This window comes from Petaurus breviceps, unplaced genomic scaffold (genome assembly GCF_028583685.1).
Source record: "Petaurus breviceps papuanus isolate PSGF00001 unplaced genomic scaffold, PetGlider_PUasm1.0 208, whole genome shotgun sequence".
Taxonomy (NCBI): Eukaryota; Metazoa; Chordata; class Mammalia; order Diprotodontia; family Petauridae; genus Petaurus; species Petaurus breviceps.
Genome location: NW_027185852.1, coordinates 13,591,820 through 13,606,165, shown reverse-complemented (window position 1 = coordinate 13,606,165; position 14,346 = coordinate 13,591,820). Strand labels below are relative to the sequence as shown.

The 14,346-nt window shown below is 41.1% G+C and overlaps 1 protein-coding gene across 1 annotated transcript in view; it reads left to right on the top strand.

Annotated features, from left to right (window-relative positions):
• LOC138165280 (inaD-like protein) overlaps positions 1–14,346 on the top strand; it is a 340,313-nt gene that overhangs the window by 145,610 nt on the left and 180,357 nt on the right. Inside the window, exons 24-26 of the mRNA XM_069093439.1 lie at positions 1,701–1,878; positions 3,750–3,860; positions 5,988–6,065. Coding sequence (XP_068949540.1) covers positions 1,701–1,878; positions 3,750–3,860; positions 5,988–6,065 — 367 coding nt within the window. The remainder of the gene's footprint in view (positions 1–1,700; positions 1,879–3,749; positions 3,861–5,987; positions 6,066–14,346) is intronic.

The window sequence follows — 14,346 nt, the reverse complement described above, 5'->3', positions numbered from 1 at the left end:
TAAATGTTTATTTACCTGTTTATGGCTCCCTAGCTTTCTCTATACTGATTTTACATGTAAACATAAACCCAGATATGCTATATGTAGATTATATGCTCCTTGAGGGCACTTTCTCTTGTCTTTGTAAGCCCAGCACAAGTGCTTAATAACTTTATTCACTGATTCCCTTTTGGACCCTCAACATCCTGTTCACCCCCCTCCTGATACTTTCTAGCTCATCCCTGTTCTTCATGATAATATTCATAATGATAACTAATGTATTTATAGTGCTTTTAGCTTTACAAAGCACTGTACTCATTAACTCACACTTAACTAATTAATGATCATACTCAGAGTTTTCTTTCCCCTGCATACAATGCCTGGAGCCTAACATAGGTATATTTAATTAGCTAAAGTAAATTCCAAGGCAAGCCTTTGCATTTCCTGGTTGTTGAGAAAGTTTTCCTGACAAGTCTTAATTTTCCACTTTGTACTTTCAGCCCTTCAACTCTTGGTTCTGTTCTCTTGGGCCAGACAGAACAAGTCCCCTCCCTTTTCTACACAATAGCCCTTTAAATACTTGTATCTTCTCCTCTGGAAGATATACATGTCCAGTACTGTCAGCCAATCCCATGACATGAGCTCAGGGCTGGTTACCATCTCAGGCTGCTTTCTTTGACCATTCACTAGCTTCACAGTGTACTTTCTAGACCAGGGAGCCCAGACCTGGGTGTTTTGGTCCCTAAGCCCAGTATCTTGACCATAATAGTTGGTTAATGAACATTTGGCCAGCTTTCTGTGCAATACCCTTCACCCTCCTTTTGTTTAATCCTTCTTCCTTGAGACAGCTCTCCAAATACCCCAGGTCAGCTCTTCTTTTCTCCTTAAACCTTCTCTTCTCTTGCCCAAAGTTAATGAGTCCAGATCCCTTAAATATCTTCAAGGGAATAGTTAGTTGTGTTGGTCAGGCTACTCTGTCTATTTACTAGACTGCTATCATTCCCATAATATGTGAACAGAATACAATGCTCTGGCTGTGGTCTGCCCAGGGGTAGAAGTGGATTTAGGTGTGGAAAGATGTTTGACATGATTGTACATATGTAACCTGTATCAGGTTGCTTGCTGTCTTGGGGAGGAAAGGGAGGGAGAGAGAAGCATTTGGAACTCAAAATCTTGCACAAATGAATGCTCAAAACTATTTTTACATGTAATTGGGGGGAAATACTATTAAGGACAGAAAGGAAAAAAGAGAAATGGAATTAAGTTTTGCAGTGGGACTTTCCACCTCCTTGGTCCTGAGAGGTATGCCTCTGTTGAAATGAGGGTATTAAGTAGCTGCTGGGAGATACAAAGATCTGAGCTCCAGTCCTGCCTCCGATGCTTACATGAAGTCACTTAGCCACTCAATTTAAAATGGGTATGATACTAGCACCTGCCTTCCAGGCCTCCTGTGAAGAAGAAACCACGCACCTTACATAGGCTCTGTGTAAAGCCCAAGGAGCTATGGAAATGTCCCCTCTCATTATTGTCTGTCGTTTTGTCTCTCTGCCGTGGTGAAACTGTAAGCTCCATTGAGGGCTCAGACTTGGTGGATCTAATTGGTCTTTCTCCCCTGTTCCAGGCACAGAACGCTTCGCACACAGGACATGCCCAGCATTCCTAAGTTCAGTGAGGTTCTTGCAAAACTATGAAAACCATGATGCTTGTTTGTCCTTTTGCAGTGTGGAGATTGTGCGAGAAGCCCATGAGTCTCTTGGGATCAGCATCGTGGGTGGGCAGACAGTGATCAAACGCCTGAAGAACGGAGAAGAACTGAAAGGCATCTTTATCAAGCAGGTCCTAGAGGATAGCCCAGCCGGAAGAACCAAGGCTCTTAAAATTGGAGACAAAATCCTGGAGGTAAAAATAGCATCTTGCTGAAATATACAGATTTCATGGCACTGGCAGGTTGTGTGTGGTGGTGGTGGGGGGTATGCACAGTTTTGGGGGGTAGAGTGTGTGCGTGCTTTGTATCTGTGATTCTTCCCAGGGACCCTTGTTTGGTCACCACAACCACAGTAAGACAAGGCTGCTCTGTGTCACCACAAAGAAAAGGGAAAAAAAGAAACAGATTTTAAAAGGACTTTTTTACAAAATGAGACAGATGGTGGGAATCACGCTTCTCCCACAGTCTTTCACAAATTTCTAAATTTGAAGCCGACATGCCAGCGAGAGCCCCGTTCTTGTCTGGACTCAGGCATCGGCCCCTGGGAATCTGCGCCTTCATTCTTTTCTGATGAGCGTCACATATGTTGGGCTTTGAGGGAGTGGGCCGTGCGAATTTCAGGGACACAGCCTGCCTTGCAGCCCCTCACTGGAAACCCCCTTCACTTGTATTTGTTAGGTGTTACCTTCTCAGGTCTCTGCCTTGAAGAGACTTTGTCCTGCTTTGTCCACAGGTAGGTTGTCCTTCTGTCTGCACTTGAGTTGATATTCAGATGCCTTCCTTGGACTGCCTAGATTAGAACAGGTCAAATTCACAAGGTCCAGGAGTTGGAAGGGATCTTAGAGGCCATTTTGTCCTGGAAGTCTCCAGATACATTACTGTTACAATGGAGCCTTCTCTTCCATTCACCCACTTTGTGGCTATGGCCGATGACTATGCCTCTCTGAACCTCAGTTTCTTCATCTGTTAATTGAATAATTACTTTCATTGTTATCTTTCTATCTCCAGTTCAATGCCTAGTGTAGAGGAGGCGGTTAAAGAACACTCAGTGAAGGAGCCATTTTGGACGCCCCTCTTGTGTGGCTGGCACTGTCTCTTCTGACTCAGAATCCAACCATCTCTTGCCACAACTAACTTGGGTCCCAGTTGAAATGAATATCATGTGATATCTCTAAGGTTGCCTTTAAATCCAGGGACTTGTCTTTATATGAATTTTCTTAAGTATCTATGCATATAATAATGAGTATTTTTTCAGTGCTTTGGGTAATTGGGCATCTAGGTGGATAGAATGATGCAGTGGATACAGTGTTGGGTCTGGAGTTAGAAAGGCTCATCTTCCTGAGTTCACTTCTGGCCCCAGGCAAGTGCTAACTGTGTGACCTTGGGCAAGTCACTTCATCTTGTTTGCCTTAGTTTCCTCATCTGTAAAATGAGCTGGAGAAGGAAATAGCAAACTACTCCAGTATCTTTGACAAGAAAATCCAAACAGACTTATGAAGAGTCAGACGTACCAAAAAAACAATTGAATAATAACATAAATATCTCTATATAGAATATATTGATAGATTGATTTTCATTTTAAATTGAATATTTCTTCCACATCTCTTCAATACAGTCAATATATTTTCAATATTACATGAACATGTTGAAGAGATATTTAATATATGTTGGATAAATTTTTTTACATACATGTTTGTATCAAGATCCGTTGTAGAGAAAGTGTCGACCTATCTGCTTGTGTTAATGAAATCACGGGTGGAGTCTAGTAGGCGTGTTTGCTTGGGATGTTCGCCATGTGACATTTTTTGAGTCCAGGGACAGCTTTTTTTTGTTATTTATGTCTCATTAATTAACATCTTTTTTTTCAATGTTTTAAAATATTGAAATTTCTTTCAAAAATAATTTTGTGCCATTGTTAAATTTGGCACAATTAGTTTTTATTGGCCACAGGTTGTATTTGCTCCATGTCCCTGATGTGCCTGGAACATTTCACAGGTACTGTTGTCTCCATCCATGAAATCCACCAACACCTATGGAAATGTGGTTGCTTGTTTCTGTTTTCCAGGTGTCGGGTGTTGATTTGCAAAATGCAACACACCAGGAAGCTGTTGAAGCCATCAAGAGTGCTGGAAATCCAGTTGTTTTTGTCGTGCAGAGTTTGTCATCCACACCAAGGGTAAGCCATCTTAGGACTTAAACAGCTTGAAGACATTTTTGGAATCCCTCTTCTTCCTGGGGTCTCGGCTGTCCCTTACCCAGGACTTGTTCCTTACGCCATTGGGCCCAATTTCAGGGATGTGGACATTAACTCTATTCTGCCTTTGACTCAGAGACTTAATGTTCTGATTTAAGCCAAGCCATCCTTGCCATTCAGTGGTTCTGAAATAGATATCTTTATTTTGAAAGGAGAATGGCTTCAGAGCTTAAATTTCCCTTGCTATGTGATTTAGGTGTATAACTGCTAGATGGATCTGCCAAATTCTGAGAGGTTATGATTAGTGATGTTCAAGGTCTGTAACTTTGCGGTGCATTGTCGTGAAAACAGCCCTGGATTTGAAGTCAGAGGACTTCAATGACCTTGCCTCCAGGCCAGGCTTTCTTGCTTACTCCTCCTATGGGTGACAATCACTTCAGCAAGATGAAGTCCTCAGTTTCCTCAAATATAAAATGAGAATGTTGAATTAGATGACTTTTGCAGCTCTAAATCTTTGATCTTATATCAGCTTCTGGCACTTCCTAGTCTTGTGCCATTAGGCGAGTCATTTACCGTAGGACTCAGTTTCCTCTTCTGAATAATGAGCTCTGAAGTCCCTTCTAACACCAGTCTGCTGCTGTTGATAATTGGCTCCATTATCAGAGTGACACCATGAGGTGAGAATGACGGAATCTTAGAGTTAAGAAGGGCCTGAGAGTTCTTAAGTTTCAACCCACATGGGTCCAGGAATCTATTCCACTTCATAATGGACCATTGGTCCTTCTCTGGCCCAGCATAGTACCTGACACTTAAAAAGGGCTATAAATGTTTATTTCCTTCTTTCCTTCCTGCCCCTGAGGAATGTCTAGTGAAGAACAGCAATTTGTGCCCCTGCAGCCCATTTAAATTTGGGGCGTCTCTCATTGTTAGAAAATTTTTCTTTACATCCAGCCTCAAAATTCTCACCCATGCTGCCTAGTTCTTCCCTCTGGGGCTAAGTAACCTGCTTCCACATGACAGCCTTCAAGTTCTTGCTCCCTAAGTCTCCTTTTCTCTACAATAAATACCTCCAGTTTCTTCCACTGATCTCATCCACTTATCTCAAGGCCCTTAGAAGTTAGTCATCGGAGTTACCTTCAAACTTTCTCTTTTCATTAAATCTCTTATGAGGTAAGAAAATAAATTACTTTAAGGTTTGTTTATAAACACAGGAATTGAGGAATAGAAAGACAGAGTTGGCAGGGTTGAAGTATCAACATGACTTGTCACAGTTCCATTTATGAATATCGTCCTGGAAAGAGATTAGCATGTTCTTTTTGGGCCCAGAAGGCCATGCCTGGAAATAGCAGAGACTTCCGATACAGGGAGAGTTTGAAGTGGGGGAGGGGGCTTCCTAGGAGCTAGAGCTCTTCCAAGATGTCACAGACCACCTTGGGAGTGGGTCTGACGTGCCTGCAAGGAAGGATGCAGTCAGAGAAATCTGAGCACATGTTCCTTCAGCAGTCTGTTCCCCCCGATGCTCTATAGCTGGTTCCTGCCTCTAATTCTCATGCTTTTAGCTCCCAGTTAGCACTGCCCCTCTGTGGTTCAGGTTCATTTCTATATGGCACCATCTTTCTTAGAAATGTTTTAACAATGTTCTATCAAATTAAATGCCTTTCTCTTACCTTCTCCGCTATTCATTTCTGACCTGGATACTACTACTCCTGGGAGTTATTTATCACAAAGTGAGATTTGGGGCAGACCCTAAACACCGTGCTTGACCTTCTGTGCCTCCTTTGTTCTCTTTCCAACCACACTTCAGCTCCAGAGATGCACACTCATTTTCCTTTCTGTGAAATCCAGGCCTCTGAGTGATCTAAGCCATCTCAATATTGTTATAGTCCATAATGAGCTGTGGCATTTCCTGAGCTGTATTTATCTTCAGCCATCATGCTTCTTGTGCGTTATGTTTATAAGTGAATCCACTGAGCTATTTCACTTATGCATCAGAGAACATTTCCCAGAAATTTAATAGAAGGGTTACTCATAAATCTCACAGAGTAGTATTAGATAATTGTTTGAAACTTAATGCTTTTCTCTCTTTTGGGGGGTGGTGTGGGGGGACAGGTAATCCTTCCTGTGACTTCCAAGACTGGCCATCCTCCCAAAACCCAGGACCAAGAAAAAGAAGATAGGAAAGACAAGGTGATTACTCACTTCCTTTTTTACTGAAATGCCATTATTTCTTTTTTCCCACCCTTACTCTTGATCTACTGACACAGGACAGACGGTAAATACTTATGGAGTAACTGCTCTGTGTTTGGCACCATAACTGGTCTCAGGAGCCAGTGAGAGATAACTAAGATATCAACCCTGCCACAATCATACTAATAGTTATTGTATCTGAAGCACAAAACAAGATTTAAATTGACTTTAGCAGAGATATTCCTTTTAGAGGGGGTGGGGCAGGGAATGATTCTTGTTGTTGACGTGCCATGTGATAAAAAAAAGTAAAGATCCTGGCTTACACCTAGAGAAAGACGTGGACCATGTGGTAACTCTTATTTTGACTAATTATTCTTTTGAACTCTCTTTAATGGGCTGTCTTCCCCATTTGAGTGTACCATCCATAAACAGACTTGCTAACTGGCGTTTGTATCTCCATCATGCAGCCCAGCCATTGGCATACAGTAAGTCTATAAAACGTTCTCCAAATTTGTCTGGCTAATCATCTACATATCTGTCTATGTATCTACTAAGTACATTTGTTTTTACACTTTTGACAGGTTGTAAGTGCTGTCATCTCCCTCTTAATTCCCTTAACGGGTTCTCTTTCCTCATTAGAAGGTCAGGGACTCTTTTGCTTGCTCACTGATACACGAGTATTTAGCACATTGAGTGGCATATAATAAATATTTAAAACATTCTCCAAATTTGTTCCATCTGTTCTACCTGTTTATCTGTCTCTCACTCACATCTATGTACTAAACACATTTGTTTCTGCGCACTACCAAACACTTGTAAATTTCACTGCCCTGAGACAATCTCCCAGTCACTTCGCCCTAATTACAGCTTTGGTCCCTTCCTTCAAGTGCTGGACAATCACTTGAATGATACAAAATAGAACTTAACAGTATTTGAGGTTATAGATGTGTTACCTATGTGAGAAGTATCAAGTGTTATCATTTAGTCAATGACCATTTGTATAATTGCATAAGATTGAGCATTTATTTGCTGCCAAAGGTGGAGAAGCTCAATATACTCAGTCAAAACAGGAGTTGTACCTTTCAGACTTAAACTGAACAATGGAGGTAAAACCATCTTCCATATAGGTCTGACCTACATAACATCCCTTATAAACATGGAGGTGATGGAGAGATGTAAGGGTTTAGATCTGGAGATAAAGTGCCTGAAGAACTATGGACAGAGGCTCACAACATTGCATAGGAAGTAGCCACACACACACACACACACACACACACACACACACAACATTCCAAAGAAAAAGATACAAGAAAGCAAAATAGTATCTGATGAGACTTTACAAAGAACTGAGGAAAGAAAAAGAGAGAAAGCTGAATGGAGAATTAGGATGGGGTATAGCAAGGAGAGATAAGAAGGTTTTTTTAAGTGAGCAATGCAAAAAATAGAAAACAATCGAATGGGAAAGACAAGAGACCTCTTCAAGAAATTAGAGATATCAAGGGAAAATTTCATGCAAAAATGGGTGTGATAAAAGACAAAAGATAGGGACTTATAGAAGTAGAAGAGAGTAAGGCGAGGTGACAGGAATATATAGAACTATACAAGAAAGATCTTAACATCCCTGATAACAAACTTCCATTTAAAACACACACATACACATGCACACACACACTCACCTGCTTGCATGCACATGCATGCACACATACCCACATGCACACACATGTACGCACACACCCCACAATTTGTTCAGAGATCCATCGATGAGTTGGTGGGCACCCTCTTAATTTCCTGTTCTTTGATTCTACAACAAGAGATATTGTAAACGTTTGTATGCATTTAGGTCCTTTTTCTCTTTCTTTGATCTATTTTGGGTTTAGAAGTGGTATTTCTTAGTCAGTGGGAAGGCACAACTTACTGACTTTTTGGGTATGACAATTTCTTTCTCTTTTTTTTTATCACTCATTTATTGGAAGATGGTTTTTGGTCATATACATATGTTAATTCTCTATACATCTTGGATATTAGCCTTTTATTCAAAGATATGGTACAAAAATATTTCTCCCTGTAAACTCACAGTTTCCTTTCTCATTCTAGTTCAAAAGCTTCTCAATTTAGTGCAGTCACAATGGTCTATTTTTTTTTTCATCATCCCTAATCTCTTGATTGGTTAAGAACTCTCCCCTTAATGATGGTTGTAAAAGTTATCTTCATCCTTTTCCCTCTGTTTTTTCATGCAAGTGACCTTTATATAGGTCCCATACATATGGAACTCACTGAAATGATCTGTAAGGTCCAGTGTTAAATCTAGTTCTTGGTTTTTTTCCCCCAAACTCCTCTCCAGTGTTCTCATCAGCAGGATTTGAACTTAACTCCAGCACCAGATCTAGTGATTTTCCCACTGACCACAAATCCAGCCTCTGTTTAAAGACTTCCAAAGATGGGGAACTTAGTAACTTCTTTTTTTTTTGGAAGGGCAATTGGGGTTAAGTGACTTGCCCAAGGTCACACGACTAGTAAGTATTAAGTGTCTGAGGTCAGATTTGAACTCAGGTCCTCCTGACTCCAGGGTCAGTGCTCTATTTACTGTGCCACCTAGCCTCCCCTAACTTAGTAACTTCTAAAGCAGGGCATTATCATTTTGTTTAGCTCTAATTTTTGGGAAGATTTTCCTTACATTAAGCTTAAGTTTATTTCTATGTAATTTCCACCTATCACTTGCTTTCTCAAATGAGCAATTACACCGATGGATGGATGGATAGGAAGGAAGGAAGATACAGAAATAGAGAGAGGCTTTATTAAGGACTTGCTTTGTGCCATTGTACTGACCTGACAATACAAACAGAAGAAAAAAAAGAAAGACAATGCCTCCCTTAGGGTATTTGTATTCCAAAGGAAGAAGACCACATGTTCAAAAGAGATCTGAAAAGAGCCAGGGATGGAAGGTGCTGTTAGGTGGGCCCTGAGACAAATGGAGAAGTTGTAGTGGGAACCAGGTTAAGGTAAGAATGGCTGGCATGGAAGGTCTGTGGACTAACTGACCAATGAGAGGGGGAAGCACTAAGGGTTGTGGTTTTGCCAATATAAGAAGACTGCTGGGACTCGAATGTTACAGGTGGTCTTGGCCTCAAGGGTGCCCATCAGGGCAGATAAGAAAGGGTTTTTCAGCGGGCATCTCTTAGAGGTGTACTCAATATTTATTAGCTTTCTAAGATGACTAAGTGTAAAGCGTTCATGCTCTCAGGGCTTTCACCCACCCTCATCCCTCCAGTAATAACAGTGGAAAAGTTATGTCCTGGGACTCCAGGGTTTTTTTTGTTATTAATTTTTCATAACTTCTGAATGACTTCCTATAGAGTGTCCATTTGATTCCTGCATTTCTTAATCTCTGTGGAACCAGCTGTATTTCACTGTTTGGCAGGGTCAACAGCCTAATGGCTCTCCGAGCTCTTAAAAGTACCTTCTTCTTAGTTAGCGCTCTAAGTTGGAAAGGTGGATAAATGTATTGGCGCTTCCACAGATCCGATGTGTTGCTGATTTCAGGAGTATTAGGCCCCAGTTCACCACTTGGATGGACTCAGCTTTGGGGGAGAGGGCCTTTGGAGGAAGATGCTAGAGTGAGTAAATGGCTGGTCTGTTGATTCCCCAGAGACCCTTCCAGCAGTTCTTGGCATGTCTTAAAAATGTCATTTAAGAGTAATAGCTCTTTTTTTATGACTTTGAAAGCAGAAGTGTTTCTACTTAGAGAAACTTCAGCCTGATTCATTAACCTGTTAATTAAAAATGAGAACTTTTCAGTTATTGGAATTCACATGGTCTTTTAGAGTGTGTGTGTGTGTGCGTGCTCACACAATGCCCCAATGCAAACACGTACATATATGTGTACATATATGTGAAATACCTAGGGAACTTCCAGCAAGAAAAGTCCCCACTTCAATGCTGATTAGCATCCATTCTGTTCCATATCATCTCAGAGGGTTTTCTGGGCTTTGAGAGGTTAAATCATTTGCCAAGGGTCCAAAAGTCAGTATGTATCAGAAATGGGACCTGAAGTCAGGTCTTCATCTGGAGACTCGTTCTTTGTTCATTAACCACTTTTCTCTCTCTGTATGTGTGTCTCTCTCCCCAACTGATGGACATTCCCTCAATTTCCAATTCTTTGCCACCACAAAAACAGCTGCTATAAATGTTTTTATACAAATAGGTCCTTCCCCCCATCCCCACTTTTTTTTTTCTCTCTGGGATACAGTCCTAGAAGTGATATTGCTGGGTATACACAGTTTTATAGCATTTTGGCTATAGTTCCAAGTTGCTCTCCAGATCAGTTCACAACTCCACTAGCAATGCATGTGTCCTAGTTTCCCCACATCCCCCCCACCATCCAACATTTTCCTTTTTTGTCATATTAGCCAATCTGATAGACATAAGATGGTACCTCAGACTTTTAATTTGCATTTCTCTGATCAATAGTGATTTAGAGCATTTTTTATATGACTATAGATAGCTTTGATTTCTTCATCTGAAAAATGCCTATTTGTATCCTTTGACCACTTACCAATTAGGGTATTGTTAAAGGTATTCTTCTGCAGTAGATGACTGAGGTCCCTTCTAGTCTTTGAGATTCTGTGATTTGTAAGGTCACAGATATCCATCAAGGAGTGACCTTGGAGGCCTTTTTGTTCCAGTCCTCTTGTTTTACATGTATATTGATTGAGGTCCAGGTAGCTTAAATGAGTTGTCGGAGGTCACCCAGGTACTAAGATGTCAGATTTAAACCCAAACCTGCTGATGCAAGAGCCAACAAACTCTTTCTGCTGTCTGACACTGCCTCACATGTTCTGTGATCCTGGCCTTGCAAAATAATTTTGAAGAATTTGGTTAGATATCAATAAGTCATTGTCCTTCATCTTGGAGAACTTGTGAGGAGACCATGGGGGGTATGGTGGATAAAAGGCTGACCTTGGCGCCAAGAGCCCCTCTCTCCCCACCTACACCTTGACCATCCTTCTCCTACTTGTACCCAGACTTTGTTCCCTGGCATTCTGGGCGTTCATGGCTAACCTTTCACCCCATATTGCCCGTAATTCACCCAACATGCCACCTCTCATCAATATGAAAACCTTACCTCTTTGCAGGGGCTGTCTTCCTTCCAGGTTCCTAGCCCCAACTTCCCTTTAGCTGTCATCTTCTATTAGATGTAATCTAATTATTAGTAATAAAGTAATTTAATCTGCATTCTGAACAAATCTAGGCTCCTTGAGGGCAGGGAGAGCCTTGCCTTTCATTCTCAACGCTTAGCGCTGTTCTTGGTTCATAAAAAGAATTTAATGAGCAGGTTTCATTTCTTTTCTCTCCTTTTACTCCCCCCCCCCTTCTTATCCTCTTCCTGTTTCTTAATACAAAGCACAGGTTCCTTGGCACCAGTTTTCCTCATTAAAGGGTTGAACTGCATGGCCTCTGAAGTTGTTTCTGGCTCTTCTGTTTCATTCTTCCTTTTTCCCTTTTCCATTCTTTTTTCTCTTGCTTTACCCCTCCTCTCTACATCTTCCCTCTCTCGGTCTCTTTTTTCCATCTCTTCATCTTTCTTTCCTTCTCTCCTTTTCTCCTTATTCTCCTTCCTTGTGTCCCTCTTTTATCTTTCCATCATCGTTCTTCCTCTCATTCTCCCTCATTCATTCCTTTTCTCTAGTTCTTCCTCTCTTGTTTCATGTGATCCTGTCCATTAAGCATCCAGCCTTCATTTCTGCAGGCACTCACTCATCCCCTCATTGAAATCCATGTCTATGTTGCTGGTTCTCTCTACAAACCTGCTGGTGGTCATTCAAGCATCCTTACATTGCATCCTAAAAGTATGCCCCGAATCCAAGTGAAAACTGGACAGACACTCTGAGAATCCAGTGCTGCACAAGTGGAAACTCCTCAGGGATTTCTGCCAAGATCAAAGTTTAAATTCTCTTCTGTGAAGTCAACGTGAGCGTGAATCTATTTCATTATGCATGATTCCTGACTGCTCCTCATTTGGGCCAAGGACCCAGGGCTTCATTAGCAATATTCAGTCTTGTGCAAAGCTTCGCAATTTTCAGTCATTGTTTCAGTCAGTGCATTCCTATTTCTGATAGCCCAGTGTCTCTGCACATGTGTCTAAGTATTTAGTAATGTATTCCTGTGTAAACACCTCTGAGTGTAGCCTGGTGAGTCCGAATTTTTTAATTTAATTCATCAAATGTAATGAGAGGCAACATGATGTCATGGCCTACCTATAATAATGCCTGAGAGATAGTAAGTGATTAATTAGTGCTTTTTCTTTCCTGCATTCATTATATCTCTCACAGATCTTTCCAAGGCTGTAAGTTACCAAAGAGATCAAATTAGTGTTAGAAGGAGCTTCCTACAATTTAAAAAAAATCATTCCTCTCCCCCAGAATACATAATCCCACCTCACCCAAAAAAGCCCTCCTTGCTTCTCAGGTGGACTGTCGCAATTGTCTTCTGATTGCTGGGGCTGCCGCCCCCCTCAGATGCACCATATGGCTATTTTCAGTGCCATAACCGAACATTTGACTCCCCTGCTGAGGATGCTTCTTCACTGGCTCCCTATGCCTCTAGGATAAAATAGGAATTCCTCTTTTTGGTATTTAAAGCTTTCACAGTCTGACTTCATCTTGTCTTCCCAGGCTGCCTCAATTTTCCTCTCTCTGTATCCCCAGACATAGATATTGTCTCTCCATTCAATTTGTCCTGCTGGTTGTAGGTCATACACACTGCTTCATCTCCCGTCTCTGCACTGTTTTACAGCTGGTGTCCTGTATTTGTTTTGAATTGCTATCGTTTTGTAATTCAGCTATATTTTATTTTCTATTTTGAATTTTCTCCGCCTTTTTCTCCCCTACTCTTTGCAGAGACAAGAAAAACAAATCTTGGTATAAACCTGTATGGTCAAGTTAAACATTCCTATGCTAACCCCGTTCTCCTCCCTCCCTGCCCTCCCATCAAAAAGAGACTTCAGTTTGCTCTCTGAGTCTGTCAGCTCTTTATTTGTAGTTTGGGAGCAGATGCCACTGTGAGTCCTTTGGATTTCTGCTTGGTCATTGTGTTGAGCAGAATTCCTAAGTCTTTGAGTTGTTCACCTTTATGGTAGAGTAGCTGTAGAAATTCTTCTCCTGGTTCTTCTCCTTTCATTTTGCATCTGTTCATATCTTGGAATCAGATGCTTTTCCTTTCTGCCTCTTCCTCTTACGATCTCATAGCCCCTTTAAGGCTCAACTCAGCATCTTTCCTCCAGAATTCCTGTTTATTTACCTCATGTGCATTTTGTTTTTACTTTTCTGGGGTCATGTTATTCCCCTCTTTCCCCTGTAGAACATGGGCTGCTTGAGCTGGGATGGGCCTCTCTCCATTTGCCTTAGTAACCTAGCTGCTCAACGCAGCCCTGGCTAATGACAGACCTTTAATAAATGTTTATGGAATGAATGGGTCATTTCAATTTTATGTAATGTTTGCCTTCCAAATAACAGTTCTCTGCCACTGGAACGGCTTCATTTCAGATTCGCTATAATCACAGACCAGTTATTCTCGGCTTCCTAAAATGCTTCCTGCTCTTAGTCACTTTGTTCTTCTAAACCTAATTGAATATAAAAAGGGAAATATTGTGTCTGAGCAAGCCATAACCCAATTACTTGGAGCTTTATGGATTGCCTAGACCTCCCTACTCTCCCTCTATTTATCCACCTCATTCTCTCCTAAACAGTTAACATGTTTTGTTTTTTTCCCCGATATCGAAAGATCTATGGGTACGTGGATAAGGTAATCTTGCCGTAAGTTTTGTTGTCTCTTAAATGAATTTATTTCAATTTAGGGTGTTTTGTACACCACGAAATCTCTTTTTAGCAGAGACAATGCTCATGTGAGATATTCTAAAATTTTCATAGTAAAGGCAAATTCCTGACCTCAGTGATATTTGGAAGGATAAACAAAAGCCAAGCCACTGATCAGTGGTATCCTGTAATTCCGATGGCCACTGTTTCTTATGGCCTCCAGCAGCTTTAAAAAAGAAACTCTGCTACTATCATAAATGAAAGGCCAATTTCTGACAGCAATTTGGATTTATTTTATTTTAGTTTCATTTTCAGTAAATATCTTTGATTTTTATTTTGGGGGGTGGGTGATGGTCTATATCTGATGCAATTCATTTATTTTAAGCCTGAAAGTGGCATGTGGATAGGAGTGCTTTTCTCTTTGGGAAAGTAATATGATCTTTAGGTTAAAACAATGAGACACCGAGTGG